This window comes from Acomys minous, assembly GCF_964271855.1.
Source record: "Acomys minous genome assembly, chromosome: 9".
NCBI lineage: Eukaryota > Metazoa > Chordata > Mammalia > Rodentia > Muridae > Acomys > Acomys minous.
The window spans coordinates 9,696,543-9,724,331 of record NC_140490.1 but is presented as its reverse complement, the minus strand read 5'-3'; the positions used below and the strand labels follow the sequence as shown (position 1 = coordinate 9,724,331).

Here is a 27,789-nt window from a genome sequence, read left to right as displayed (position 1 = left end):
TGTTGTGGTGAATCCCAACCATAACAATTTTTTTGTTGCTACTTCGTACCTATCATTTTGCTACTGTTATGAGTCAAAATGTAAATATGTTTTCGGATGGTCTTAGGTGACCCCTATGAAAGGGTCATTTGACTCCTAAAGGTGTCCCAACCCAGAGGTTGAGAAACTCTGCTCTAGAATCACCCACCAAATAAACATCTCTGGCTATAAATGACCCAACTCATGGTAATCTGCAACAGCAGCACAAACAGACTATGATCCTCCCCGTTTTCACCTCCTCATCACCTGGCAACCTAATCCACTTTCTGCTTCTGTTGAATAGTCTAGTTACACTGAGTGGAGCCACACAGCATCTGTCCTGTAAGTGGACTCAAACTGTTCTTTTTGTATCTCGCTTACTCTACTTAACATAATGTCCTAAAGATAGGTCCACACTGTAGTGTTTGTCCTAGAGTGGTTAAGGCTCTCTTGACATGCAGATGCTACATTTCCTGACCTCCTGACCCCCAATGGCCACACATCGTTTTTAACTTTTGGCTGTGTTGAATAAGGTTATGCACATTGGTGTACAAACATCTGACATTCTCCTTCTGATTCTTCTGGGTGAAAGAATTAAAGAAGGCAACAGAATGAGGAAAGAGAATGAAAGTGGGGTTGGTGGAGCACATGGTTATTTCATTGTTAGCCTCAAATAAGACCAGCTTGCCTTCCGGGATCATCACTTGCTTCTACAACAATGTACAAGGTAACCAATGTCTTCATATCCATACCACTTGCTTTCTGCTTTTCTTTCTTTCTTTCTTTCTTTCTTTCTTTCTTTTTTAAGAAAACACATCCCATCTTTGTGGGTATGAGGCAGTGTTATACTGTGGTTTTGATTTGCATTTTCTTGAGTTGAACTGAGAGTCTGAACTAGAAATAGGTCTAGCACAACCAAAAAGTGATTGAAGAGAAAAAGGAGGGGGGATGTTAGTGCTCTCAAAGTGCTAGGCTTGCTGGAAGTGGTTTTCTGCATCATCCCCATGTAAACAACCTCAAGAAGCCTAACTTACGGGATCTCATCCCCACTTCTGCCATTCAGGTATACATGTTAAACATAAAATACACAAATAAACCTTGAAAAAGAAAGGAGGAGGAGGCGGAAGAAGAGGAGGAAGGGGAGAATGAAGTAAGAAGGAGGAGGAGGAAGAGGAAGAGGAGGAGGAAGAAAGAAAAAGGAGGAAGAAGAATGAGGACAATGACAAAGAAGATGAAGAAGAAGATAATGAGAAGACAAAGAAGATGAAGAAGAAGAAGAAGAAGAAGAAGAAGAAGAAGAAGAAGAAGAAGAAGAAGAAGAAGAAGAAGAAGAAGAAGCAGCCGCTGCCTAGCTTGCTGACTCCGCAGAGAGCCACATCCACATCTTACTATATGGATGATGGTCCCTGGGAAGTCGGAAGAAGAAAACTGACAAAAACTTGAGTGCTACAGGGGCCTGGCCACTACAGTTACTGAGAGGACAATGCTAAACCGGCAGGCTGAGGTGCAGCTAGTCTGTCCCTACACCCCAACCTGGTCGCAGAAACAACAGGCTGGCCTATTGAGCAGTCGTTCCCAATGAAAACTACCAAACACAAGTATTCTGTGTGGAAAGTGACCCAACCTTTGATTCAAAGTAATCCAAAAGAAGGTGGGGGGGCAAAAAATAAAATAAAACCAGCTGTGACCAGTTCGTTTCTGAAGCCGGATAATGGCCATATAAAAAGAAGGAAACTCAGAAGTCATATATATGGAATTAGCATACCATTTTCTACTTTTTCTGAAACTGTGAAAGGGAGACAACAGGCAGCTAAGTGACATTAGCGTTTCTCAATGATAGCACTAGGTTCAGGAGACAGGCCACACTGTATCTAGGTGCCCAGAGGGGCTGGCTTCTCCTCTCTGCACTGTGAGCTTCCCAGGTCTCTGTGAGTCTCAAGACTTAGGCATCTCTCCACATTGCTGGGCCCAGAAATTTACTGGTAAAGTGAGTCCTTGCCAGGAATTGCAGGGACAGTGACCAGCACCACGAGACCAGCCTCCCACTTGCGTTCTCATCTATGAGGCACTCCTAACTGTTCATGTTTGCTCCCTCCTGTTCTGCCCCAGTGCTCACGTACAAAAATGATTAACTCTCAACCACAGACACTAACTGCCAAGTCTGCAAAAGCCTTAAAATACTACCACACACTTCAACCTAGCAGGCTCACCACAGTTCTGGACTCACTGAACTCCACTGTTTGCACTCTGTGCTGCCAGTGTGTACACGAGCTGAGTCCTGCTCCCTGAGAACCGAGAATCTATTATGAAGAACCTCTGAAGGAAGAGGTGACCAGGAACTTGGCCATGACAATGAGGGTACTGTGCTGCCTGCAACAGTTAGGATGAGTCAAAGGTCAAGTCAAAAGCCAAGTGGGCAAGACCAGGGGCCCTTGCTTGGACAAACAGGGAGCACATGCTCTCCATATAGAGAACAAAATGCAGGTCTGAGAAGCCCCATAGTACATGGCAAGAATGAAGTACAGGTCTCTGCGACTAAGAACACACTGCCACACATTAGAGATCACTGGCTGCATGCTGATGAAAGCACTAGGGGGTTCTAGCCCACTCCTCGCCTCTTTTGCTTCCTGGCCATGAGGAGAGCACTTTGCTGTCACAACTCCACATCTGATATCCCCACCAGAGACTAAAATCAACAGTTCCGGTGATCATGGAACCTCTTAAAATGTATGCCAAAATAAGCATCTCTTTTATAAGTTAACCATCGCTGGTATTTTGTCATAGTGGCAGAGAGTAAACATGCATACTGACACCCAGTGATGCCCACATCAGGAACTAAGATGAGGCCCAACAATTGTCTGAAGACAGGAAAAAGTCTGGGATGGAAGACCATACCACTGTTCCACCCTCCTTCTCTAGGACAGAAAAGTCCTAAGTACACAGAGATACATCGCCAGGACACGACACTATAAAGCAAAGGTTAAAAAGGAAGGGAGCATGCATGAGCCCTGGCGAAAAAAGGGGAGAGGGGAGGAGTGGAAGAGAGGAGGGGCGGGAGAGGGGAGAGGTGGGAGAGGGGAGGGGTGGGAGAGGGGAGGGGTGGGAGAGGGGAGGGGTGGGAGAGGGGAGGGGTGGGAGAGGGGAGGGGTGGGAGAGGGGAGGGTGGGAGACGGGAGAGTGGCATGTTAGTAAATCCATCCATTTGGCCAACTGGTTGATAGTAAACATCAACTCCACGACAGAAAGAAAAGAAATTACCACCCTGCCCCCTTTCTCCACTTGCCCCAAGTACTGGTATAAAAGCTTCTACACATCACTTCCCCTCACCTTCCCATACAGTGCCAGTGTCTGCCTCACCCTGCCCAGTCACGATGGCAAAACACACACATTGTATGTAGCTCCCCAACCCCTGACCAGCTCCAACAACTGTCCAATTTTTCTTCTTTTTGAAGCCAGAATACTTGAAAGAACTGCCAGTCATAGTTTCACTTCTTTATTTTCCGTTGATTCCCTAACCAACCTCCTCAGCACAGCCCATCCCTTCCCGTCCTCCATGATTGGAGAATCAACCAAGGCAGCCAAGCTCACCCCACTGAAACACAGCTGACTGTTCTTTTCTACCAGAGAAACCCCTTTCTACCTCAGGCTTGTACTCATCTTGGCCAGCTCCACGAGGGCTTTCCTCCTCTACCCAGCCTCAGCATCTCGGGTAATATTCGAATTTCTCCTCGCTGGTATGCACACTCACTATGATGCTCTCTCCCGACACACAGCTTTCCAAGATGAATCTCCAAGATGGTCTCTGACACCCTCATAAGGCCAGTCAAAGAAAACCTCAAGCTTTTACACACCCCACCAAAGTTCCATCTCAGAGCAAGGCTCCACCGGACTTCTCCCTCACTCGCCAGTCGCTCTGAAGTCAGAGCAAACCATGCAACACGTACACAAAACCTCCCAAGAGTTAGAGAAATAGAAACTCAGGTGTGATAACATATGCTTATAATCCCAGCTACTCAGAAGGCTGAGGCAGGGGAGTCGTAATTCAAAGACAACCTGGCCAACACTCTTATATTGCTATAATAAAATGCCATGACCAAAAGTAACCTGGAGGAAAAAGATTTATTCTACCTCCCAGATTACAGTCCATCACTAAGGGAGGTCAGGGCACAAAGTCACACAGAACAGAAACCTGGAGGCAGGAGCTGATACAGAAGTGCTGTTTACTGGCTTGCTTCTCATGGCTTGCTCAGCTTGCTTTCTTATAGCACCCAGGCCCACCAGCCCAGGCATAGCACCACCCACAGTGGGCTGGGCCTTCTCGCATCAATCACTACAGACCTGCCTATACGACACCTTATGGATGTGTCTTTTCTATTGAGAATTCCTCTTCCCAAATGACTCTAGCTTGTGTCAAACATTAAACTAGCCAAAATAGCAACTAAGAGTATCTGAAAATAAAAATTATTGGGGGCTTGGTGTAGTTTTAGTGGTACAGTGCATGCCTAACAAGCACAAGGATTAATTACTAGCCCTGCAAAAGAGGTAAAATAATAATTATTATTATAATTATAATTATAATTATTATTATTTTAACAGGCATTGAGGCCTGTATGACTAGGCTTCTAAGTATCTCTCTACTTGTCCGCACTGACTTACTTATTATCTCCAGTCTCATGGCTGCCTGCTGTCCTTTGCACATGTTGAGCTCACTTCTGCCTCAGGATAGCCTTTACAACTACCATTCTGACTAGTTGTCTGCTCAAACCCCACTGGACGGTCTCTTCATTAATCCTCAGGTCTCAGCCCCCAGCTCACTTTCTGCATCTTCCGCTTAGCACATCCTGCCAAACACACACACAACAGCAAGGAGCTGCCCTGCCTACCCTCTGATGCTCAGCAAGCTAATACCATTCTTAGTAAACCACTGTTTCCAGAAGTGCAGGACCTTGTGGCCCTTGTTACAGGCTTCTCAGCTGTGTATTGACTATCCTCTCCTGGGATACAGCAGAGAGCCTGGACCACAAAAGACCTGGCTGGTCATGTCTTGCTGGGGCATTGCTGGGCCAGGAAGACAGCACTGCCCACCGAGACAGTGTCCAAAGGCTTCCTGAATTGTCCAGACTGTTAGAACACTTAATCTGGCTTGCAGTCACATGGGTCCACCCATGACAACACTCTTGGTTGGTTCTATGAGGGCAGGGACCATGGACCCTGCGCACCACCTCTTTTCCAGGGTGGCACTGGAGTCTGGTCATCAGAAGTACCCAGAGAATCATGATGGTGATAAAGGATTAAATGACACAAGGGACCATGGCCATGGCCCTGAACTTACCCAAAAGACGATGTTGTAGCTGAAGAGCAGGTACTTGTACCAGCAGCTGACCTCGGCGTTCGAGTATCTATAATAGTGCATCTTCTGAGAAGCAGGACCTGCAGGGACAGTGGCTGATGAGGCACAGTCAGCTTCAAACCTGCTCCCCAAGCACAGAAAGGCCAAGACTCTCATTCAGTTTCCAGAAATCTCTCCCCTTGTGTCTATTTATCCATCCAAACACAGGTCTACTACCAGTGCCAACTGGAGGCTAGACAACAGCAGGTTAAGCCAGCTTCCAAATAGAGAGGGGCTTTAGGGGTTGGGGGGAGATTGAAAGAAGAGAGTAACAATGTTTAAGGGTCTTCAAAGTACCAGAAACTCTCCCTGAAACTTTCTCAACTAATTATCTCACCCTCTTCCATGTGATTGTAGTGATTGCTCCATGCCAAGAACACTGGAATTCAGAAACGTCATGTGACTTTCCCAAGGACAAGGTGGATATGACAGAGAGGCTGGGCACAGCGGCTTATTTCTGCAATCCCAACTTTGCAGAGACTGAGGTAGGAGCATCGCTGTGAGTTCCAGGCCAACTTAGGCTACACAGTGAGACCTTGGCCCCAGAAATACATACTTTAAAAAAGAAGGCAAGGGCAGAGCCCAGACCCTGAGCCATGGAGAGCAGATTTCACTGTCCACATTCTTTTATCCACCACAGCCAACCGAGGACATGAAGGCTTGTCACAGGAAGCCATGGTAGGAAGAAACCTGGAAGATCAGCAGGCTTGCGCAGGAGCCAACCATGGGGCCAACACAGAGACGCAGTTAAGGTTCCACGTTCATTCTCTCTTGTCTGCGACAAGCTGCGGGGCTCAGCCTGTGCAGCAGTGAGACCCCTGAGGCCAGCAGCAGCAGCCAGCATTTGCCGTCACTCCATCTTCCTTTCTACCTCTTACGCCTATCCACCATGACCACGGCTTAGCCTCCTGACCAAATACACTAAGTCCAGACCATACTGTCCCAGTGGGAACAGCCTTGAAGCCGCACAGTGAGCAGTGTGTGTGTTTCTTGCAAAAATCAGTTTCACAGGTGACCACGGGTGTAGCTGCAGGCTTGCAGTGTCCTGAGAAAGGGGCACAAAGAAGAAGCATGAACCCACCGTCCTCTAGAAACAGGCCTGTGCATACCCAGCCACACTCCAAAGTATGCAACTCACCCTGCCTGTTGCAGCTCCTAGGAGGGATAGGCCAGACAGCAGGAGTGGCCTCTTACTACCCAGCCAGCCCCACGTCTATCCTGCACCACTATCACCACCACCAGAACACTTCCATGAAACTGTCCTCTAAGAATGAGTAGGAACACACTATCCCAGGTGCTCACAGGCTTTGGATACCAGGCACACAGCCACAGGCATGAGCACCACAGAACTAGCCAAGCAACAACAGGGAGAAGCTCGAGAAAAGGCACAGGCATCATCCTTCAAAGCACGGCCTCACCCAATCAAGGCCCTGCCCTACTGAGACAACCAGGGCCCTCACCTGAAACAAGCAGTGTATGATCGGTTCCTGGTGCTGCAAGGGGCTCACCTCACACCTCACACCTCACACCTCACAGAGTCTACCTCACATTCTGCAGAGTCTAGCCTCCCTACCATTCTGTGTACTCTGGTTGGGCTCTGAATCTGTGTTAACAAGTTCCTTGGTGAGACCCTTGCCTGTGTGGAGCAGCGACTACACATGGAGAGGCTATCGTCGCTGTAGGGACCCTGAGAGGACAGAAGGGCCCTGGCTGTCTGGATGCAGCACCCTGGCTAGGGTGTGTAATGGGCCCAGTAGACACCTAACCAGAAATGACATTCCCCAAAGCACAAAGGTTCTCTGTTTCACTTGAGGACATTTGTGGGGAAGAAGAGAAGATTAAAGGTAGCTGTATTGTCCTGTGTAGGAGGAAAAAACAAACCTAGAACCCATTAAAACCAACAGGCTTAGCCAATGAAATGTGCCGTCAAGATAGCAAAATGTCCCAAGTGGTAGCAACTCTGCTCCTCTCACAGACAAGACCACCCTTCCTCAGAGCACCAAATGCACTCTCTTCTTCCTTGGGGTTCACAGAGAGGCTGGGGAAGCAGACCACACAGACACCCGGATGTTTAGAAGGCTTAGAGGATACTCCATGGCCACGGGTTACCCCAACGAGCTTAAGAATTCTAAGGCTCCTCTTACTTCTCACCAGCACACAGTCTGCTTTGCACGGCCATGCTGACTCACCCTGTGCCCAGCCCCAGGCCTTCAGGATCACCCTGTGGGTGACACAGGAGCCATCACCTTACAAATCCTTGGCCTCTCTCAGCTCTAGTTCACAGTTCAATGTGGAGAACACAGACACACAGGAGGCCATGCCACAGCAAAACCAGTGCTCTGGAGGGGAGGAGATCCCCCTACTCAGGGTGCCATCTTCCCTCCCCATCTAGTTCACCCTCCTCCACTCTGTAAGTCCTACACCCAAACAGGAAACAATTCTGTCTGCAAACACCAGATACGGTGGTCCAAGACATCATAATAGAACTGCAACAGCCGAGACCTAAATTTAAAAATCCTCAAGTGTAGTTACTTCCCAACATTTGGCACCACACTAGCAGCAAGTCCACCAGGCCGCGGCCACACACTCCCTGATCATCCAGAACACAGGGTGTCACATTTACACAGAATGTCCCGCCTGCAATTTACAAGCCAACAACACGCATGAGCATCATGCTGTCTCCTTTGGACAAATGATAACTCGGCCTGCAGTAGGCGTGCCCTCCTGAGGGCACTTGTTTCCCCATCCCCCAACTCCTAGAAAGGGAAACTCTTTCAATGGGAATAAAAATTTCAGCCTTTCTCCACCCTACTTCCCAGCCCTCCGCCGTAAGTCTCAGGAAGGGAAATGTGGTAGCCTTGGGTTCTCTTTCAGGAGTCTCCTTTTCTCTCCTGCTGGCCAGTAGCCCAAAGACTTATTTTACAGCTTATACTATACAAAAACAGGAACGCTGTTTTTTCAGCCCAGCCTAAACCTATCCTCTCCAACAGGGCGCAATGGTCTCCCATCAGTAGGGAGGCAAAGACAGGACCCAGCGTCTCAAAACCTCAGGTGTAGAAAAAAAGGACAGAGCACTCACGAGCCTCCTGCTGTGGCTTTTCCCAGTCGCAGCTGTGATGACACAAAACACTAGACCTGACCCCAAATGACTCCAAAGTATCCAGGGTCCCTGGCATTTCACCTCAGTGGCAAAACTAAGAAACATCAGTTAAGGCAGAACTTAGCCAAGTACCAACTGCTGATACCTGTACTCTTTACCTACACACACACACACACACACACGCCATGCACACACACACAGCGAGAGAGACAGACAGACAGACAGACAAGCAAAGAGAGAGACAGATATATATATATATATATATATATATATATAGAGAGAGAGAGAGAGAGAGAGAGAGAGAGAGGCAGACAGACAGACAGACACAGAGACACAAAGAGAGAGAGAGAGAGAGAGAGAGAGAGAGAGAGAGAGAGAGATACAGATACAGAGAGATGGGGCAGGGGAACCAATCTTGGCACAGAAGAGAAGAACCTAAAAGCTACTTTGTATTGCTGAGAAGCAGATCAGCACTCTGAGGGGAATTAAATAGGCAAAAATAAACCTAAATATTTAAGGGCACACTACACATGCTAGTGACCATGCACTCTGGAGAATGGGGTATTCATGCCCATCTCCTCTTTAATTATCTTCTCTTTTGAGGCAATGGGGGGGGGGGATTATAAAATTACCACCAAATTCCCATATGATTACAAGTTACATTAAAATAAAAGAAACATAAATTGTGAAATCTTTCTGAAGGTGCAGTCCTGATAGAAGATAAATGTTTGTAACAGTGACTCACGCCCACTAAAACAAAAGACTGAGGCTTGGGTAAAGAATGGCTATTAACAGGATAAAGAAATGGAAAGGCAGACTAATTTACAGATGTAAAAATATTCACCATCGCTGGGCGGTGGTGGCCTTTGATCCTAACACTCGGGGAGGCAGAGACAAGCAGATCTTTGTGAGTTCAAGGCACTGGTCTACAGAGTGAATTCCAAGACAGCCAGAGCTGTTACTCACTGAAAATAAAATCCACACCCTCTCGATGGGCACTAGCTTGTGCTTTCAAATTTAAGAGGATGCCACCACTACTAGTGGCAAGCATATCCACACCTTGCAGGCAGCAGATGGAAAGCCAACAGTTACAGACATTAAATCTGCTCATATCCTTAATCCAATTAACTCATGACTAAGAATCTGCCTCATGAAAATAAGCCAGCAGAAGAAAATGAATACACACTAAGTATGAAACGTGAACATCATGGCTTGTGATTACGGAACAATTTGTAGGCTTGTGGGTAAAGGCCAAATGGGAAACCAGAGCCTGGAAGGGAGCTGCACGGTGTGGGTCTGTAAGTGATTTTGCAAAAAGGTTTCCACCACACTTGCCATTACCGTCTCAGATTATAGACCTGATGGAGGCCACTATAGGGGAGTGGAGTGGTGAGCCAACCCCCAGTCATCATAAACAGGGCTCCCTGATCTATCACATTAAAGCTACAATCTTCCCCACTGACTTTTTTCTTAATTAAAAAAACATTAGCACCTGCTCAACTATAAAAATAGCCCCGCCCCCAAGACAGGGTTTGTAGCCTTAGCTGTCCTGGAACTCTCTTTGTAGACCAGGCTGGCGTCAAACTCAGAGAAACCCACCTGTCTCTGCCTCCCAAGTGCTGGCCTTAAAGATGCGTGCCACCACGCCTGGCTTATAAAATATTTCTAATTCAGAAAAATGAGAGTGAACTGACAGTGAGAGACCAGTAGACCATGGCTTTTTAAAAGATTTGTGTATTTATTTAATGTATATATGAGAGCTCTGTCTGCATGTACACCTGCATGCCAGAAGAGGGCACTAGATCTCATTACAGATGGCTGTGAGCCACCATGTGATTGCTGGGAATTGAACTCAGGAATTCTGGAAGAGCAGACAGTGCTCTTAACCCCTGAGCCATCTCTCCAGACCAGACCATGGCTTTTCAACTGGTATGATTTGAACCTGGCATGTCTCCTACAGGCTTATGTTTTAAATACCTGTTCCCCAGAGGACAGCATCATTTGAGACGGCTCTGCCTTTTAGGAGGTGGGCCTAGTTGGTACAAGGAGGTCATTAGGGACTGGGGTTTTAACCTCACATAGCTTTCTTGTCAGCACATGCTCCTACTGCCAAACCCTCCATCTCACCTTCCTGACTGCGACGAACTTAGCCTCTAGGACGTATGGGTCAAAACAAACCCACAAGGTTAATTAAGTTGCTTCTCTCGGGTATTTTGGTCACAGACACGAGAACAAATGCACCAACAGTTTGGCATGGCCCACTGTGAACAATACATTCATGAACTAGAAGCACTTGCCTACCACACATAAAGCCCTGACCTCAGTCCCCAGACCTGCTACAATGAATGAATGGATTGATAAATGGATAGTGTGCACACTTGCTTGTACATTTTATCGAGCCCCTGCTCCTTACCACGTGCCATGCATCTCTTATTCCCTGTTGTTTTGAATATTTTATTTTACCCGCATACAATATAAAAATCAACTATCACAAAACACAAGAATCAACAATGAAAATATGACAGGCCTTTTCTACTTTATGAAGCACACTACCTTCTGGCTGACTGTGCTGGCTAGTCTTATGTCAACTTGACACACAAACTAGAGTTATCTGAAAGGAGAACCTTAATTGAGAAAATGTCTCTGTAACACCCAGCTGTCAGGTGTGGTGCTCGCCTTTAATCCCAGCACTTGGGAAGCAGAGGGAGGTGGATCTCTGTGAGTTTGAGGCAAGCCTGGTCTACAAAGTGAGTCGAGGACACCAAGGCTATGCAGAGAAACCCTGTCTTGGAGAGGGGGAAGGGGACTCTACCATAAGGCATTTTCTTAATTAGTGACTGATGGAGGAGGGCCCAACCCCATTGTGGGTGTGGACAGCCCTGGTCTGGTGGCCCTGCATTTTGTAAGAAAGCAGGCTGAGCAAGCCAGTAAGCAGCTCCCCTCCATGGGCTCTGCATCAGCTCCTGCCTCCAGGTGCATCTCTTGGACTGACTTCCCATCTATGCTCTTCTTACATTATTACCACTATTCCCTGGTTTTCACTTTTCAGCATTAGACCTGTTCAGTGCCCACTCAGGAAGATGGCTGGGATTTAACTCCATTCCTTACGGACCCCATCTTTCTTTTCCTAAGCCATGCCCTCATGTTTGTCCTATTCCATCTCTCCTTTCTAACTATCATGAAGCTGTAGAGCTGGCTGTGGTCATTGTCAGAGTTGATATTATGATGACTACGTGAAATCAGCAGACTGAGCCAACAACCCATGTGTGTTTTTTCTTTTCAGCTGTTGAAATCTGCTCTCGGTAAGTTCCATTCCCATCCTCAGAGCAGCACTGGCCAGGATGGCTGACAGATAGAAGCATGGTTCTCTGTGGGTAGAGCCCACAGGAGGGCCTGCCTATGCTTAGTGTTGTACGAGATCCTGAGGTTTTTAGATGAGGTACAGAGTTACCTGTGAGTAGAATCCTATTCTGGGAGTGAATTTCATGAAGAAAGTGACGTCATCCCCAGTCCTTCTACATTCTCAAGAAGGCTGATCTCTCTTTGTCCCTGATCTTGGTACTGCAATGGTTTCTCTCTGCACACACATACTGAGACGCTGGCACCGCATCCAGGTCTACCTGCACCCAGGTGGTTCTACTGACAGAAGATCATCCTACCTGAAGACAATGACTTTCTTCTCTGAGAAGCATTTCCCTCCATGATGCCCCACCCTCTGCAACTCCTTTTCCTGGACGTGGGAACCTGGGCTAATCTTCCCATCACCCTGCCTTCCCTGCACTATTATCCACCTCCTATCTAAGATCTTCTGGAAAACCACTTTAACTTTACCTCCTACTGACTCTTAATAACTGTATGATATTTTTGCTCAGCTCTTGTTTCTTTTAAATAACTTTTTACATTCTAAATTGCCCTTTTAAAATGCTAGCTTGTTCTTATTTCACAGTACTGCAATTCTCTTAATATAAACAAAATGTCCGAACAGTTTTCCTCAAAATACTCTTATCTAAATAGGCTGATTCTTCCTAGTTTTTTTGGGTTTTGTTTTGGTTTTTGGCTTGCTGTTATTCATAGTAGGTGCTTTCCATATGCCCAGCGATCCTTAATTAAGACAATTAAAATGTTTGGAAACTGTGTCCCTGAGCAGGGAGTACAGGATGATCTGGCTGAGCCATTTGCTAAATCCATGTTGCCAGCATTACTGGGTTTCTAATTGTTGTCTGTCTGGTTTTTGTTTGTATCTATTTAGTTATGTTCCCCCAACCAAACCACCAGTATTTTAGGGATGATTAAAAAAAAAAGAAAGAAAGAAACAAAACTAAGCTGGAAAACTGCACAGTGTGGTCTCGACATTAACTTCCATGACACCTGAGTCTACTACGCTCGGGCCTTCCTACTGTAGAGTAAAACTGGAGAGGGAGGTTACCAGTACATGGCGGAGAGTCGGGGGTAAAATCCTCATCATCTGCTTTCAAGTGTGTTCATGTTTACTGACTTCATCCCACTCCACTCCCTTTTTTTGTCTGAGGATTTCATAGGTGCCCTTTTCCTCCTCTTCCTCCCCAGAATCACCAGGCACCACCAATTCTTCTACTTTAAAAAGAATCACTCAGTCACTTATTCGTAGTTTACATCTTTTCTTCCTATTATGCCCCACCCATCATCCACCCCATTGATGCCCAAACTGGTACACTGATTCCTTATAAAGATTTCCCTTAACTTATCTGGCACTTCAAGAGAAAGTTGGGTGTGTCTGCTCAATTCACATGCTCTCACTCATTACACTACTAAGAAGTAGTTTTAGTTGCTGCTTTTTACTTAGTGAGGTAAAAGCACCAGGAACCATTACCACATGAAGAGCAAAAGAAACTTTGTACTTGAGGTATTAATCAACTCATCTTAAAATGGTACACTACATTTGTCTCTGTGGAGGAATGGCAAGGGAAGCCAAAGCCCAGTCAGGTCCTTTCCAAAGGAGGTGGTAGAGCCAGCCAGATAGCTCAAGCAGGTCAAGGCACCAGCCAACAAGCCTAACGACAGAGTTCTAGCTCTGGAATCCAACAGAAAACTGACTCCTGCAAGCTGACCTTTGACAAGCACCCACACAGGCAAACAGCTATAAATAGATATGCATACAAATACATGCACAAAAGTGCACAAGTAAATAAAACGCGGTTTTAAGAAGGTATTTTTAATATATAGTTTATGTCTATCTTCTCGAAATTTAAATCATCTCTAGACCACTTATAATCCCTTATGCACTATAAATACTCTGTAAATTGGCACTTACTGTATTGCTTAAGAAATGATGTCAAGGAAAAATATGTGCACAGACAGACACAACTTGTTTCCTGAGTATTTTCAATCTGTGGTTGGTTGAATCCATAGATTCAGAACCTGTGGGTGTGTAGGGCTGACTGTAATTACATAAGCCCTTAAAACAAAGCTCTTTTCCAGCTGAGGGCAAAACAGATTTCAGAGGCTCCAAGCATAACCAGCTGTGTTGCACTGTTGCCGGTCTGCGATGGTGGAGACACCAGAGACCAGAGACTGTACGAGGAATGCATACGCACAACCCCAGCTAACAGTCAACAGCAAAGCATGGAGCTTGGTCCCAAACCAGCAAAGAGAAGAGTCTGCTACAGCCTGAAAGAGTGTTCCCCACCAACGCCCCAGTAAAGGAAGACAGTCCTGCCAACACGGTAACTGCCCTGGGAGGCCCTATATGGAAAACCAACTGAGCTCTGCTGAACTGGCCTTCTACACACACTGTAAGACAGACAATCAAATATATGTTGGTTTAAAGCATTGGTGAGAACAATGAAAAGCTAGATATAAAAAGCTATCAGTTCAGAATAAAGACTGGATTACTTATTACTGTTGTTGTTGTTGCTATTACTACTACTACTACTACTACTACTACTATTGTTGTTGTTATTATTATTATTATTATTATTATTATTATTATTGACAAGCTCTCACTATGTCACCCTGGCTGGCCTCCAAATCACAGAGATCCACTTGCCTCTGCCTCCTCAAGGTGGGATAAGGTGGGAACCACACCCAGCATAAAGATTAGATCTTTAAAACAAAACTTGAGGTAGAAGCTGATAAGCACTTTTGGTCAAATGGCTGGATACAACATTAACTAAAAAGAATCATCACCCATCCTATATACAAATGACAAGGGCTAAGAAAGAAATCTGGGAAAAAACACCCTTCAGAATAGCCACAAATAATATAAAGTATCTTGGTGTATTTAGAACCAAGCAAAGACCTGTATGACAAGAACTTCAAGTCACTGAAGAAGATATCAGAAGATGGAAAGATCTCCCATGCCCATGGCTCAGTAGATTAACACAGTAAAAATGCCCATTTTATTAAAAGCAATCTATAAATATAATGCAATACCCATCAAAATTTCCAACACAAAGCCAGGAGTTGGCAGGTGGATCTCTGAGTTAGAGGCTAGCCAGGTCTACAGAGAGTTCCAGGTCAGCCAGGGCTACACAAAGAAACTCTGTCTCAAAACAAAACAACAAACAAACAGAAAAAGAATACACAACAATTCTCTGCAGACCTTGAAAGAGCAATACTCAACTTCATAAAAAAAAAAAAAAACCACACACACACACACACACACACACCAAAAAATCCAGGATAGCTGAAACAATCCTGTACCATAAAAGAACTTCTGGAGGCATCACCATATTTGATTTCAAGATTACTACAGAGCTACATTAATAAAAAAAAAAACCTGCTTGGTATTGCCAAAACAAACAAACACACACACAAAAATAGACAGGCTGATCAATGAAATCAAATTTGAAAAAGAAAAAAGAAAAAAGAAAAAAAACTGACATCATGAAATTTTCAGGCAAATAGATGAACTAGGAAAAGAAAATCATCCTGAGTGAGATATCTCAGCCCCAGAAAGACACACATGGTATGTACTCACTTATAAGTGGACATTAGATGTAAAGGATAATCACACTACAATCCACAGGCCCAGAGAGGCTAAGTAACAAGGAGGGCTCAAGCGGGGGAATTCATGAGTCTCCCTGGGACGAGGAAACAGAATAGATGCCATAGGTGGACTGGGAGCAGAAGGGACAAGAACACTAAGGATCATGTGGGGGCAGGGGGAGTACTGGGAGACACAACTGGGATTGGGGGCATTTTGGGGTGAATTAGAAACCTGGAATCTACGAGGGTGATACTAGCGAAGACTCCTAGTGATAGGGGATCCGGAGCCTGAACTGGCCATCGTCTATAATCAACCAACCTTCAGATGGAGGGACTGGGACACCTACCCAGCCACAAAACCAACGTTCAATTTGTTCTGCCTGCAAAATGTGCTGTGGTAAAGGAGAGAATGTGTGGGAGTATCCAACCAATGACTGGTCCAATTTGAGACACATGCCATGAGAGGGAGCCCACCCCTGACACTGCCTGGAGGACCAGGGACCAGAGACTGAATAGGCTGGAGACCTAGGGTAGAACCAAACATGACTGGGGACAAACAAAAGTCAATGAAATGATTCCTAATGACATGCTGCTGTACTCATAGATGAGAGCCTAGAGTAACTGTCATCAGAGAGGCATCATCCAACAACTTGAAAGGAGCAGGTGCAAAGGGCCACAGCCAATCATTAGGCTGAGCTGAGGGAATCCGTCTGAAGAAGTGGAGAAAGGATTGTAGGAGCCAGAAGGGTCAAGGACACCACAAGAACACAGCCCACAGAATCAACTAACCAGGGCTCATAGGAGCTCAGAGACTGACATGACAATCAAGAACCATGCATTAGTCTGGCCTAGGTCCCCTGCATATATGTTATGGTTGTGTAGCTTGGTCTTCTTGTGGGACTCCTAATAGAGAAAGCAGGGGCTGCCTCTGACTTTTTTTTTTCCGAGACAGCCTTGGCTGTTCTGGACTCACTGTGTAGACCAGGCTAACCTCAAACTTGCAGAGATACGCCTGCCTCTGCCTCCCAAATGCTGGGATTAAAGGCGTACGCCACTACCACTGGGTGACTTTTTTTTTAATAAATATTTTTAAGAACTATTTATTTGTTTATTTATTTATTTGGTTTTTCAAGAAAGGGTTTCTCTGTGTAGCCTTGGCTGTCCTAGATTTGCTTTGTAAGTCAGGCTGGCCTCGAACTCATAGAGATCCGCCTGCCTCTGCCTCCCAGAGCACTGGGATTACAGGCTTGCGCCATCACACCCAGCTTACTCTTTTGCTTGCTTTTGGGACCCTTTTCCTCCTACTTGGCTGCCTCATCCAGACTTGGAATGAGGGTGTGTGCCTATCTTAGTGTAACTTGTTATGCCATGTTTGGTTGATATCCCTGGGAGGCCTGCTCTTTGCAGAAGGGAAATGGAAGAAGAGTAGATCTAGGGGAGAGGAGAGCTTTAGTGGGCAGGGGGAACTGGGAGAGAAGAGGGAGGGGAAACTGCTGTTGGGATGTAATATTATGGATGAATGAATCAATGTCCTCCCCTCATTTCCAGATTTGCCCTCAGCCCCTGGGACTCAGCTCTAGCTGTCTATCGCCTGCGGTTTGTGTTTGCCTGTGCCACACCCAAAGGAGTCAACTCCTACATCACTCAAAGAGGAGGCCAGCCTCCTTCAGCAATCCCTAGGGTCTCCACTCGGGCGGCTGTCAGGGAATCTCCTCATTCTTACTTGCCCTTTTTGGATAATGTGTAGGTTAAAAAACTGGGCATTGTCACCTTGGACCAGGTAACAGCAGCAGGAACACGAACTGGCCAGAAATGCAGATCTCAGCCCCCCTCAATCACAGTCAGTGTTTTACTAAGATTAATGTTGAGAGGCTATGACAGCAACAGCCCCTTTCTGATACAGACAACACACCACAGGAAGAAGCAAGAGACACAGACTGGCAGGAAGACTGTGGCCAAGAGGAAAGGAAGCCGGAGGGCAGTGAACAAAGGGGAACCAGAGCTGGGCGGGCGTGGCAACAAGTGCTCCAGACTTACCTTGCAGAACCAGACTAACTATCCAGCACCAGCTGCCTTGTCAGCTTAGGGCAGGCTGTGCACTTTGTGTCTAGCACACTCCTGAAAGGCAGTTCACATCTCAGAGCCTCTCTCCACTCCTATTCTCAGCTGGCGGTGCCACCTATGTCTTGCCATTCAACCCTGATCCCCAAGACCCAGGCAAAAGTTGGCTGTGGTCCACTGCCCCAGGGTCCCTAAGGTATCTTAGTCTGTACGCACCCAGGCTCTGAGACATCTGTTTATGAGCTGTTCTTGACTCCTCCCACTTCCTCCAGGGGACTGCAGCTCAGCTCTTCATCTTGCACGCTCAAGTCCTGAAGGTCTCTCACAGCTGTCTCCATCCTTCCCGCTCCCATGTGTTCCTCTGTTTTTTCTGAACACCCAATGGGCCTCAGTGACTTCACTCCTACCCCCAAGCTATACAGGCCCACCCCCTTCACACCGTTAATGACCCTTGCACTTTCCCCTCCCTCTAGTTCTCCAGAGCAGGCCAGTAACCAAGATTCTACCTCTTCAAGACCTGAAGGCTCCTAGCGCGCACTGCCTAGCTGAACCCTTCCCAATGAAGCATAGCCCTATTTTGTAGTGCTAGGACCTTTCTCAGCCTCCGGGTAGTACTCCTGGGCCCTGGATGTTTCCAGTGAAAAGGCTTTAGAGCTTATAGGGTAATAGGGATATTCATTTACAAGCTGAGGAAGAGTTGGCCCAGGAGAGCAGACTAGGAAAAGGGGGTACAAGTAGGTACGAAAGGGGCAAGGGCTCCAGTAGAAGAAAAGCATGCAGTGACGTGCCAAAATACCAGCCTTACTATTTCATAAAGCAGCCATTTTATGCCTCAGCCCAAAGCACTGCTACCCTCCAGGCAAAAGGTGGGGCTTGGCTCTGACTCACCCTAGAGTCAGATGTGTCTATGTCCCCAATACCCCACACCCAAGGCCTACCAGCCACTCACCAGGATCAAAAAGTGGGGCTCTGCCCTGGGCAGGCATGCTAAGGTTTTAGAGGCGGTGTCTTCCTTTATTGCAAGTACTGCCCTCAAGTATGGCTGCAGCAGAAGGAGGAGAGAGCCCTTCAAGAGAATCTAGCCACCTAGCTCTGAATCCAATTGGGCTTTCCAAGGATCCCGGTGTTCTGTGCCTGGCTTCCTGTTAAACACTGAATATCAAACACTTGAGTTTCTACCTGCAACAACCCATAACCTTAAACCCAGAGTGTCAGGAACAACCACGGGACTCTTGGCTAATTTAGAGTCAGCTTTTGTTTGCACCGGAGCTGTTCTAAGGGAGGGTGGATATGGGTCAGGGGAGGGGCACCACTGGGCCTAGAATGGAGGTTGCCTAAATTGAGTGATTTTCAGACTTACTCTTTTTATGATTTTTTTTTTTTAAGCTACAGAAACCTTTGCTCAAAAAAGCTCTGACCCAGAAACCCAGCGTGGTGGCAAGCAGAGTTAGCTGGCTCCATGGAGTGCACACTGGAAAATGATAACCTGGGTCCAGCTAAACCCAAACAGAGCATGCTGATCAGTCCAGGAGATGTTTCGAGAAGGTTCCTTCAATAAAAACTAGAATAGACATGGAAAGGAGAGAGACAGAGACAGAGAGAGAGACAGACAGACACAGAGAGACAGACAGAGACACAGAGACAGACAGAGACACAGAGAGAACAAGAACAAGTTCCTTATAGGAAAGGGCTGTAGAAGGAAAACTGAAGAGGAAATTATGAAATCAGAGGATCACCATTCAATAACCATGACAGGAATAACCCAATCTTTCAAAATTCCTACATCTGAAAATGTAGGTCTCCAAGCTCCTCCCCATGGGGCACACTGACTAATTACATAGGGCAGCCTAGTAACCTAGCTGCGGAGAAACCAGCTGACAGCGCGCTACTGCTCACATTGCCAACAATGAGTCAAACTGAGTCAAACCAACCCCAAGTGGTTGCACCTGGGACACACTGACTGCTTCTGCTGCAGGAAGTGTTCCTGAGGAAAGTGCATGACCTGACTAATCATGCATAAACCAAACACAAATTATAAGTGGTTGCATAAAATAAGAGGCCTCAAGTCAAAGCACAGTCTATAGTCGTTTTCTCTTTTAAAAAAAAAAAAAAGGAGGAGGAGGAGGAGGAGGGAGGTGGTGAGAGGAGGGTTAGAAGAGGAGGGGAAGAGGAGGAGGGGGCGGCAGCAGCCAGAGCATTAAGGCAACAAGTCTGGGGGCCAAACAGAGGTTTTCAGAATGATTCATCTCACAGCCTGTACAACTGCACCCACAGCATCAGTGCAGCATCTGCAAGCCCAGGTGAGGCAGGTGAGGCACCCAACACTTCCACCCTGCACCTCCCCGGGTCACAATTTCATTTCCCACACCACTTTTCCTCTGCCATCAAAGGCAAAGCCACCCACTCACAAGACACAGGGCTGACACTGTCATAGCGTTCTATAGCTGATAATCTTCAGAAAATGTTAAGTCCTGGCAAAACGTTTATAAGATCCCCTGGCAAGAGCACTAGAGGACTTCAGCCAGTTGCACACAATGCAGAGAATCTGGGCCACAGCACTCCGGGCGGGGAAAAGAACACAGAGAAACCCTGTCTCGAAAAACTGAAAAGAAAAAAAAAAGAAAGAAAGAAAGAAAGAAAAGAGAAAAAGAACTCAGAAGGCAGTGTGCTGTATCCTCAGAACTCAGGACACATAGACCAGGCCCTGTGCCAACTCAGAAACTCTCCAGTGGGAGCCATACGATCAACGGTTCCCAGGCCAGCAGGGCTAGACAGCCTGCTTGGCATCCCCTCACTACACCAGCTAGCTCAGCCAGCACCTCCTTTGTTGTGGGAGAGGACAACACTTCATGACTTGTTTCTGCCTCATGAGGGCATGGTGCAGAGAACTCCAATGCAGAAGGATTCCAGCTCCTAACTACAGTAAGCAGGCACTGGAAAGCAGAAAGCAGACCAGGAAGTGCTCCACGGAGCAGCTGGTTTAAGGTGTGAGGTGGGTGAGGATACACAGGTGCAAGAGCAACGGTGCTGCTCTCATGCACACATGGGGACATGCAGTGAGCAAGCTTGTAGCAGACAACTATTTCACTGAACCAGACTCAGTCTCCAGGGCATTTCATCAGCAGAGCCCCCTGTGTACCCCAGCTCTAGGCTGGGCCCTATGGACAGACCAAGACAAACCATGCGGCCACCTCTGCAAGAGCAGCATTAGGATAAGAGCTTCTCTTGAACTCTGAGAACTCTACAGTTACTCTCAGTGAAGAATGAGCCAACTCTGGAGAAGAAAACGGCCTCAATAACGAGGTCTCTGCTGGCCAGTAATGCAGCTCTGTGGAGTTGCAAACACTCGACCTGCATGCCTAATGGGGATATGAAATGTTCTCTTTTATGTGGGCTGCTCCCACTCGGCTTCTCTAACACAGGGAAACATGAGGGAATTTTGAATCAGATGTATTTACTCCTTGCCTCCATTTCTTCATGCCTAAAAGGCATAATGATTATGGTTCTAAGATGTTTAAAACTTTGTGCAGACAAATGTGCAGGCACACTACAATACTCTACATTTTGAGACATCTAGACCTCACTATTCCCCTCCCCAAGATGGTATTCTGGAGAACTCCTCCAACCTTCCCCTGTCCAGAGAGGGCCTCTCTGAGCAAGTTAAGATCCTCAGGGAAGTAACAAAACAAAGACAAAACAAGCAAACAAAAGCCTTCCAGAAGAAGCTATGAAAAGTGAAGCCTACTGGGGAAAACCAAATAAAGCTAAGTGCTCAAGACTACCAAATGAGAAAAGGAAAAAGGAGGGGCTCCTTAGAAAACCAGGAATCAATGGTAGGAAACTGAGGACAGGGTTGCAGACCACCTCCTAAACCGCAGGCCAGAGGGGTGGGAGGCAGCAGTTGGGCATGTGCAACAGGTATGAAATCCTTCCCATGGCTCAGGCCCATGACTAGAATGCAGGGACTGGCAAGCAGTGGAGAGCCACCTCCAACGATTTCTTGAAAAACAGAGACTCCAGCCAGGGAAGCAGATCAGTGCCTTGCTCAGCCATCATCAAAGAAGCAGCCTCCTGCAGCAGATGGGAACAAAGGCAGAGACTTACGGACACACATTATGCGGAGAGTGAGAAACTTGGAACACTCGGCCCTAACCACATGTCTCCATCAACTCCCTCTCCTCAGGGCTCAGGGAGCACCATGGAAGAGGAGGCAGAGAGTATGACATAGAGGGGATGGCGAACACCAAGAAAACAGGCCTTAATCGGCCCACTCGTGACTCACAGGCACTGAGGCAGCATGCAGAGGGCCTGCAGGGGTCTGCAGCAAAGGGGTCCTAAAGCTGGAAGGAGAAGAGGATTATGCTCCCATCGGAACCCAGAAGCTATCTTCGGTTGACAACCATTTACAAATGAAAATGTATGTCTTCCAAGGGAGGCTCCCTGGGGAAACAAACTACTCTTACTTGTAGGTTGCATGCCTAGTAGTAGATGGCCCAGAGAAAACAAACTCAGCAGCATCTTTGGAAGTCCCTTGTCTTAGAATGTCATATCAAGGCTTTTTCTCTCCCTCTCTCTCTTTTTTTAATTTTCATCATCATCATAATGCCTTTTCTTCTTTTTGCCCTACAGGTCCTTTGCATATATTTATGGCTTCCAATTTAGTGTTTCTGTGGGATTCCTGAGCGTGCAAATGAGTAGCTCTCTGTTTCTTGTGCCTTTTCTTGGGCTCTTTTCCTTCTGTTTGTTTTATCCAATTCTAATGTGTTACTTTTTGTTTTATGTTATTGTATTTTGTTTTACTACTACCTCTGTAAAAAAAATAAAATAAACAGGAAATGTCAATTTGTAGTCTCCTGAACTATTTATTTGAACACCAATATACAGCAAAGCATCTTTGGACAGAATGCTTTGAGTGTCCCCAAAATGCAAACCACACCTACAGCCTAATTGTGACTCTATCCTCCAGCTGGTCCGGGCTGAGGAAGACAGATGGGGTGGGGTAAGTAGTACCAGACGGGGCTCCAAATACCCTCTAGCTCCTTACCCCAAAGATGACCTCACAGGCAGTCATAAGGGGGCTCACTAGGTCTCAGCTCCACCTCCAGACACCCAGGACACCTGTGATACATTGCACACCACAGGAAAGGGGACACAGGGCTGGAGTTTCAGGCCTCTTAAAAGTACATGACTTTACAGAAAGCCAGAGGGTAAACGGCAAATCCACAAAACACTGTCAAGGTGTGAAAATAACAGGGCAGGCATCAGGGTCAGTGCTTCTCGGACTTGAAAGTGCACATAAGCGCCTGGGAATCTCTGTAAAGACAGGCTCTGATTAGCAGATCCCAGCTTAACCTTCCCTCTCCCACAAGGTTCTGCATCGCAACAGCTCCCAGGTGACACTGATGCTGCTGAAGAGCAGTTGAGCAGCATGAGCAGGCAAGGCGCTTGGAGGGCAAATCACCATTAGGGGACGTGTTTCCTCACTGTGTATGGACTTGCAGGAACCCGGTATGCTTGTCTGGAGAAACGCTTCCACTTGGAATTAATTGGTATTTTAGTGTATGCCACCAGATGATCATGGGACATTTCTTTGTCTTGGTGGAGCTAGAGAAGGAAGCTAGAGGGACTCGTGCACAAAGCCTTACTCCAATGAGCCAATGGGTTGTTTGTATTCCCATTTCACAGCTGTGAAAGCTACTCTAAGCACACTGAGTGAAGCCTGCCTCCTCTGAGGCCCTCAGACGTCTTCCAGGGTTGGGGAGCAGTTATTCAGGGCAGATACACAACAAGAGGCAGTGACAAAGGCTGCACCTGTCCTGCCCTCAAGGAAGGAAACAGTAGGACAGCAGGTGGGAAGGGAAGCAGGCAGGGCTGGCTAGGCACAGGGACCAAGGGAGAGGCTGGACAGGCAAAGGCAGATAAAGGGCCAGAATCCCACCCAGAGGATGCCAAGGAAAGAATAGTTTTGCTTCTTGCAAACGGAACAGACAGAAAATTTAAACACCACCCAGGCCCAAAGCTAAGAAGTGTGTATGGCTGGGAGTGGTGGCTTATGCCTTTAATCCCAGCACTCGGGAGGCAGAGGCAGGCAGTTCGAGACTAGCCTGGTCTATAAAGTGAGTCCAGGACAGCCAGGGTTCTGTTTTACACACACACACACACACACACACAGAGAAAGAAAAAAACCCTGTCACCAGGCATGGTGGCACACACCTTTAATCCCAGCACTTGGGAGGCAGAGGCAGGTGGATCTTTGTGAGTTCGAGGCCAGACTGGTCTACAATGTGAGCCAAGGCTGCACAGAGAAACCCTGTCTTGAAAACAAAAAACAAAAAAGCAAAACAAAAAACCCTGTCTCAAAAAACAAAATCAGGCTGGGTGGTGGTGGCGGCGGTGCACGCCTTTAATCCCAGCACTTGGGAGGCAGGGGCAGGCAGATCTCCCTGAGTTCAAGGCCAGCCTGGACTACAGAGAGAGTTCCAGGACAGCCAGAGCTATTACACAGAGAAACCCTGTCTTGAAAAACCAAACAAAAAAAAAGAAAGAAAGACACCAAAAAAATGAAGTGTGTACAGGGAGGCATTATATAGGTTTATCTCTACATTTCTGTAATTTGCTTTACTGATATGACCTTACTCTGGTGAGAGATAAAACATTCTTCTCTCCAGAGCCAACTTCACAAGAGAGATACTGTATCAGTAAACAGGAGTAATGTGACTTGACCAAGAAGAATGGAGTCGATGTCCACACAAGACCTAACCAGAGTCACTGGCTCCCTCTGAAGAGCCCCTAGGACCAGTCAGGGAGGCAGGGTACAACGGAGCTCAGGGCAGTGCAGCTCCAACAGGGAACCACAGCCACCCATTAGGGCCACCTGCCTGGAAGAGCAGGGAAAAACCTGTCTGGAAGAGGGACGAGCTTTGTTCAGCTTACCTATCTGAAGATACTTTCCTCTACAAGATCCCAACAGGACAAGGGACTTTCAAGACAGTGATCCACCATTTTGGAGTTAAGACTCAAAAAATTAAAAAAGCTAGAACCTTGCCCAGGTTTGTCTGAGCAGCCAGCTTCCTTCCTTCCTTCCTTCCTTCCATTATCCAGTCAAGGGCCTACGTCCAAGAAAGTGACCTGTCGGTGGCCAGCAACTACAGCTCCAGGATTCAAGCCCCAGCCTCTAACCCCATTGCTTTTGTCCTGAGTACCTATGTCATAGTGTGGTTTGTATTGTTGTGATCACACGGCGTGGTAAAAGCAAAACAACTTGGAGTGTGCAGGTTTGAATAGGTTTGGCCCCATGGACTCATGTGTTTGCTTGACTCACAAGGAGTGGCACTGTTAGGAGGTGTGGCCTTGTTGGAGGAAGTGTGTCACTGTGGGGGTGAGCTTTGAGGTCTCCCATGCTCATGCTCTGCCCTGTGGGCAATGAAAGCCTACTCCTGGCTGCCTTTGGATCAAGATGTAGAACTCTTGGCTCTTCCAGCACCATGTCCACCTGCATGCTGCCATGCTTCCCACCATGACGACAATGGACTAAACCTCTCAACTTGTAAGCCAGGAACAATTAAATGTTTGCCTTTATAAGAGTTGCCTTAGCCGGGCATGGTGGCGCGCACCTTTAATCCCAGCACTCAGGAGGCAGAGGCACATGGATCACTGTGAGTTCGAGGCCAGCCTGGTCTATAAAGTGAGTCCAAGACAGCCAAGGCTACACAGATAAACCCTGTCTTGAAAAACCAAGAGTTTCCTAGGTCTTGGTGTCTTTCCACATCAATAAAACCCTAACTAAGACAGGGAGGGAGAAAGTGGGTTTTAACTTATACTTCCAAGTCATTGTCCACCATAGAGGGAAGTAAGGGCAGGCACTCAAGGCAGGAACTGAAGCAAGGGCTTACTCTTCATGGTTTGCTCAGGTTGCTTTCTTACACAACCTAAGACCACCAGCCAGGGATGGTACCATCCACATGGGGCTGGACCCTTCCATGTCAATCGCCAATCAAGACACTGCCCCACATACTTGCCTGCAGACCAATTTGCTAGAAGCATTTTTCTCAACCCAGGTTCCCTCTTTATGGATGACCCTGACTTGTGGTAAGGTGACAAAAAAACTAACCAGCACAACCAAGCAGCCTGGACTGTGACCTCTCCAGAGATCATTTGGATGCATCTACCCCCAAAATGGGAGCCATATTTTACACATGTAACAATGAACTCCAGCCCTTTCCAATCTGAGTGTCATGGATGCCATGTCTACTGACATGAAGACAGTCTAACAAACAAGGGGGGGGGGGGTTGGAGAGGTACAGCCTTTAATCCTAGCTCTCGGGAGGCAGAGGCGGGCAGATTGCTGTGACTTCGGGGCCAGCCTGGTCTACAAAGCAAGTCCAGAACAGCCAAGGCTAACACAGAGAGTACCTGTCTCAAACAAACAAACAACAACCAAAAAAAAAAAAAAAAAAAAACGCCTTCTGGGCCTGAGAGTGACACCTAATTTGAAAGACCGCTGACAACAGTCAAGTCAAACAGCCAGCCAGGCTCTATCTGAAGATGGTAAGTTCTGAAAAAGTCAAAAAGAAATGTTCTGGACAGAGAGTTACCCAACATTTCAAAGGCTCTGACAGATCCTGGTGTGGTTTAGACAGAAGACAGAAATGGCAGATTCACTCCCAGGGGGAAATGCCTGACCCTGCAGTGAGAACAGGCCTCCAAAGAGAATGCTCCTTTTAACCACCAAAAACTGGGAGGAGGGGAGGGCCACATTAAGAGGTGAAGTGACAGGGACTACTTCCCTTCAGGTAAGGAAAAATCACAACCATAGAGACCAAAACAAACTATTCTTCCCATTTTCCAGAAGAGCCTGCCACCGATGGCTCTTCTGACAGGACTTCAGTGGCAATCTTACTATCCTGTCAGGAGGTGCTTTTTCTGAGGATCAGGTGACTGGTTCCCATCCTACCTAACACACACACACACACACACACACACACACACACACACACACACACACACTCAGGGAGGGAAGGAGGGAAGGGGGGAGGGAGGGAAGGGGGGAGGGAGGAATCATACAAAATGGCCCAAACCTAGTGAGCACTCCTTGTCTTCATTCTAAGAGTCACTATGTGATCTGCTAAGAGGGTGACAGAACAAAGGGAAAGCTTGTCTTAGCTGAGAGATTGAGACACAGCCAGGGAGCTGCTAAGCCTTTGGTCCAGTAGGGAGACTCGCACTGTGAAGGCGTCCACTGGTATCCTGCACATGCTGGCTGCTGCCGGCTTTTAAGAGCTCAGGGTGGCTGAACAAAGGCATAGAGCTATGGCTCAGCAGCCAGGGTGGTTGCTGCCTGGGCTGCTGGAAAGCAGGCTTTTCTGCCGCTGAGAGCTCAAGGGAGGACGAGGGACCCGACACAGGGTGAGCACAAAGGAAGATAGGGGTGCCTACAAGACTGACAGCCGCTGAGGCACGTGCCTGGCCCCCACCCAAGGGTGCAGCTGGGCAGTGAGAGCTCTGTGGACATGTTTCCCAAGGTGGTGGGCAGGCAGCTGACAAGCCAGACTCGGCATCCAGCTCCTTCCCAGCTGTTCCGATGGTTACCCAAGGAGCTCCAGGCAGACCACATGACATAAAAAGCAGCGAGGGTCCTTAACACAGGTGCCCACAAAAGGCGCGGGGAGAAAGAAGGCAGGGGCTGGAATCTGAGAACCGCAGGGCTCAGTGAATCAGGGCAGCCAGCAGAAGACCTACACTGAACACAATGGGCACCAGTAGCCCTAAACAATAGCAGCTCTAGTCCCTCCTCCTCCTCCCACTTTGTCTCCCCCCCCCCCCAAATCCACTATGGGAGGCAGCAGAAAACCAGGGCAGAGCCATGAATAGCTCTACTGTCAGTCCCTAGGCCCCGCCTCCTCAGCCTCCCAGGTCAGGCCTAGCTGCCATCAGGCCACAATAGAGACCTCTGTGCTACAGAGGGCCAGGGCTCCCAACAACAGAGCTTCCAGCATTGGTAGCTCTGGGCTTCTCATGGGGACTGCATGTGACTGTAGTGGTGAGGAGTCCTCTGCGTGGGAGGTTGGTAGGGCCAGGGCAAGGGCACAGGCCACAAAATCACCAGGCCAGGACATAGGGAAAAGTCTTCCTAAAAATCTCCTAGCTTCCTGTTTTGTACTGTGTACTTTATGGGGTGGCCACAGCCACACTGAATGGCTATTGGCTAGCTATTTCAGGGAACAGTGGCTACAGTGACACTGAAAGTGTGAGAAAA

The 27,789-nt window shown here is 47.4% G+C and overlaps 1 protein-coding gene across 1 annotated transcript in view; it reads right to left on the bottom strand.

Moving 5' to 3' along the window:
* TSPAN14 (tetraspanin 14) overlaps nucleotides 1–27,789 on the bottom strand; it is a 59,599-nt gene that overhangs the window by 22,637 nt on the left and 9,173 nt on the right. The window contains exon 2 of the mRNA XM_084794322.1: nucleotides 5,351–5,448. Coding sequence (XP_084650448.1) covers nucleotides 5,351–5,431 — 81 coding nt within the window. The 5' untranslated portion in view covers nucleotides 5,432–5,448. The remainder of the gene's footprint in view (nucleotides 1–5,350; nucleotides 5,449–27,789) is intronic.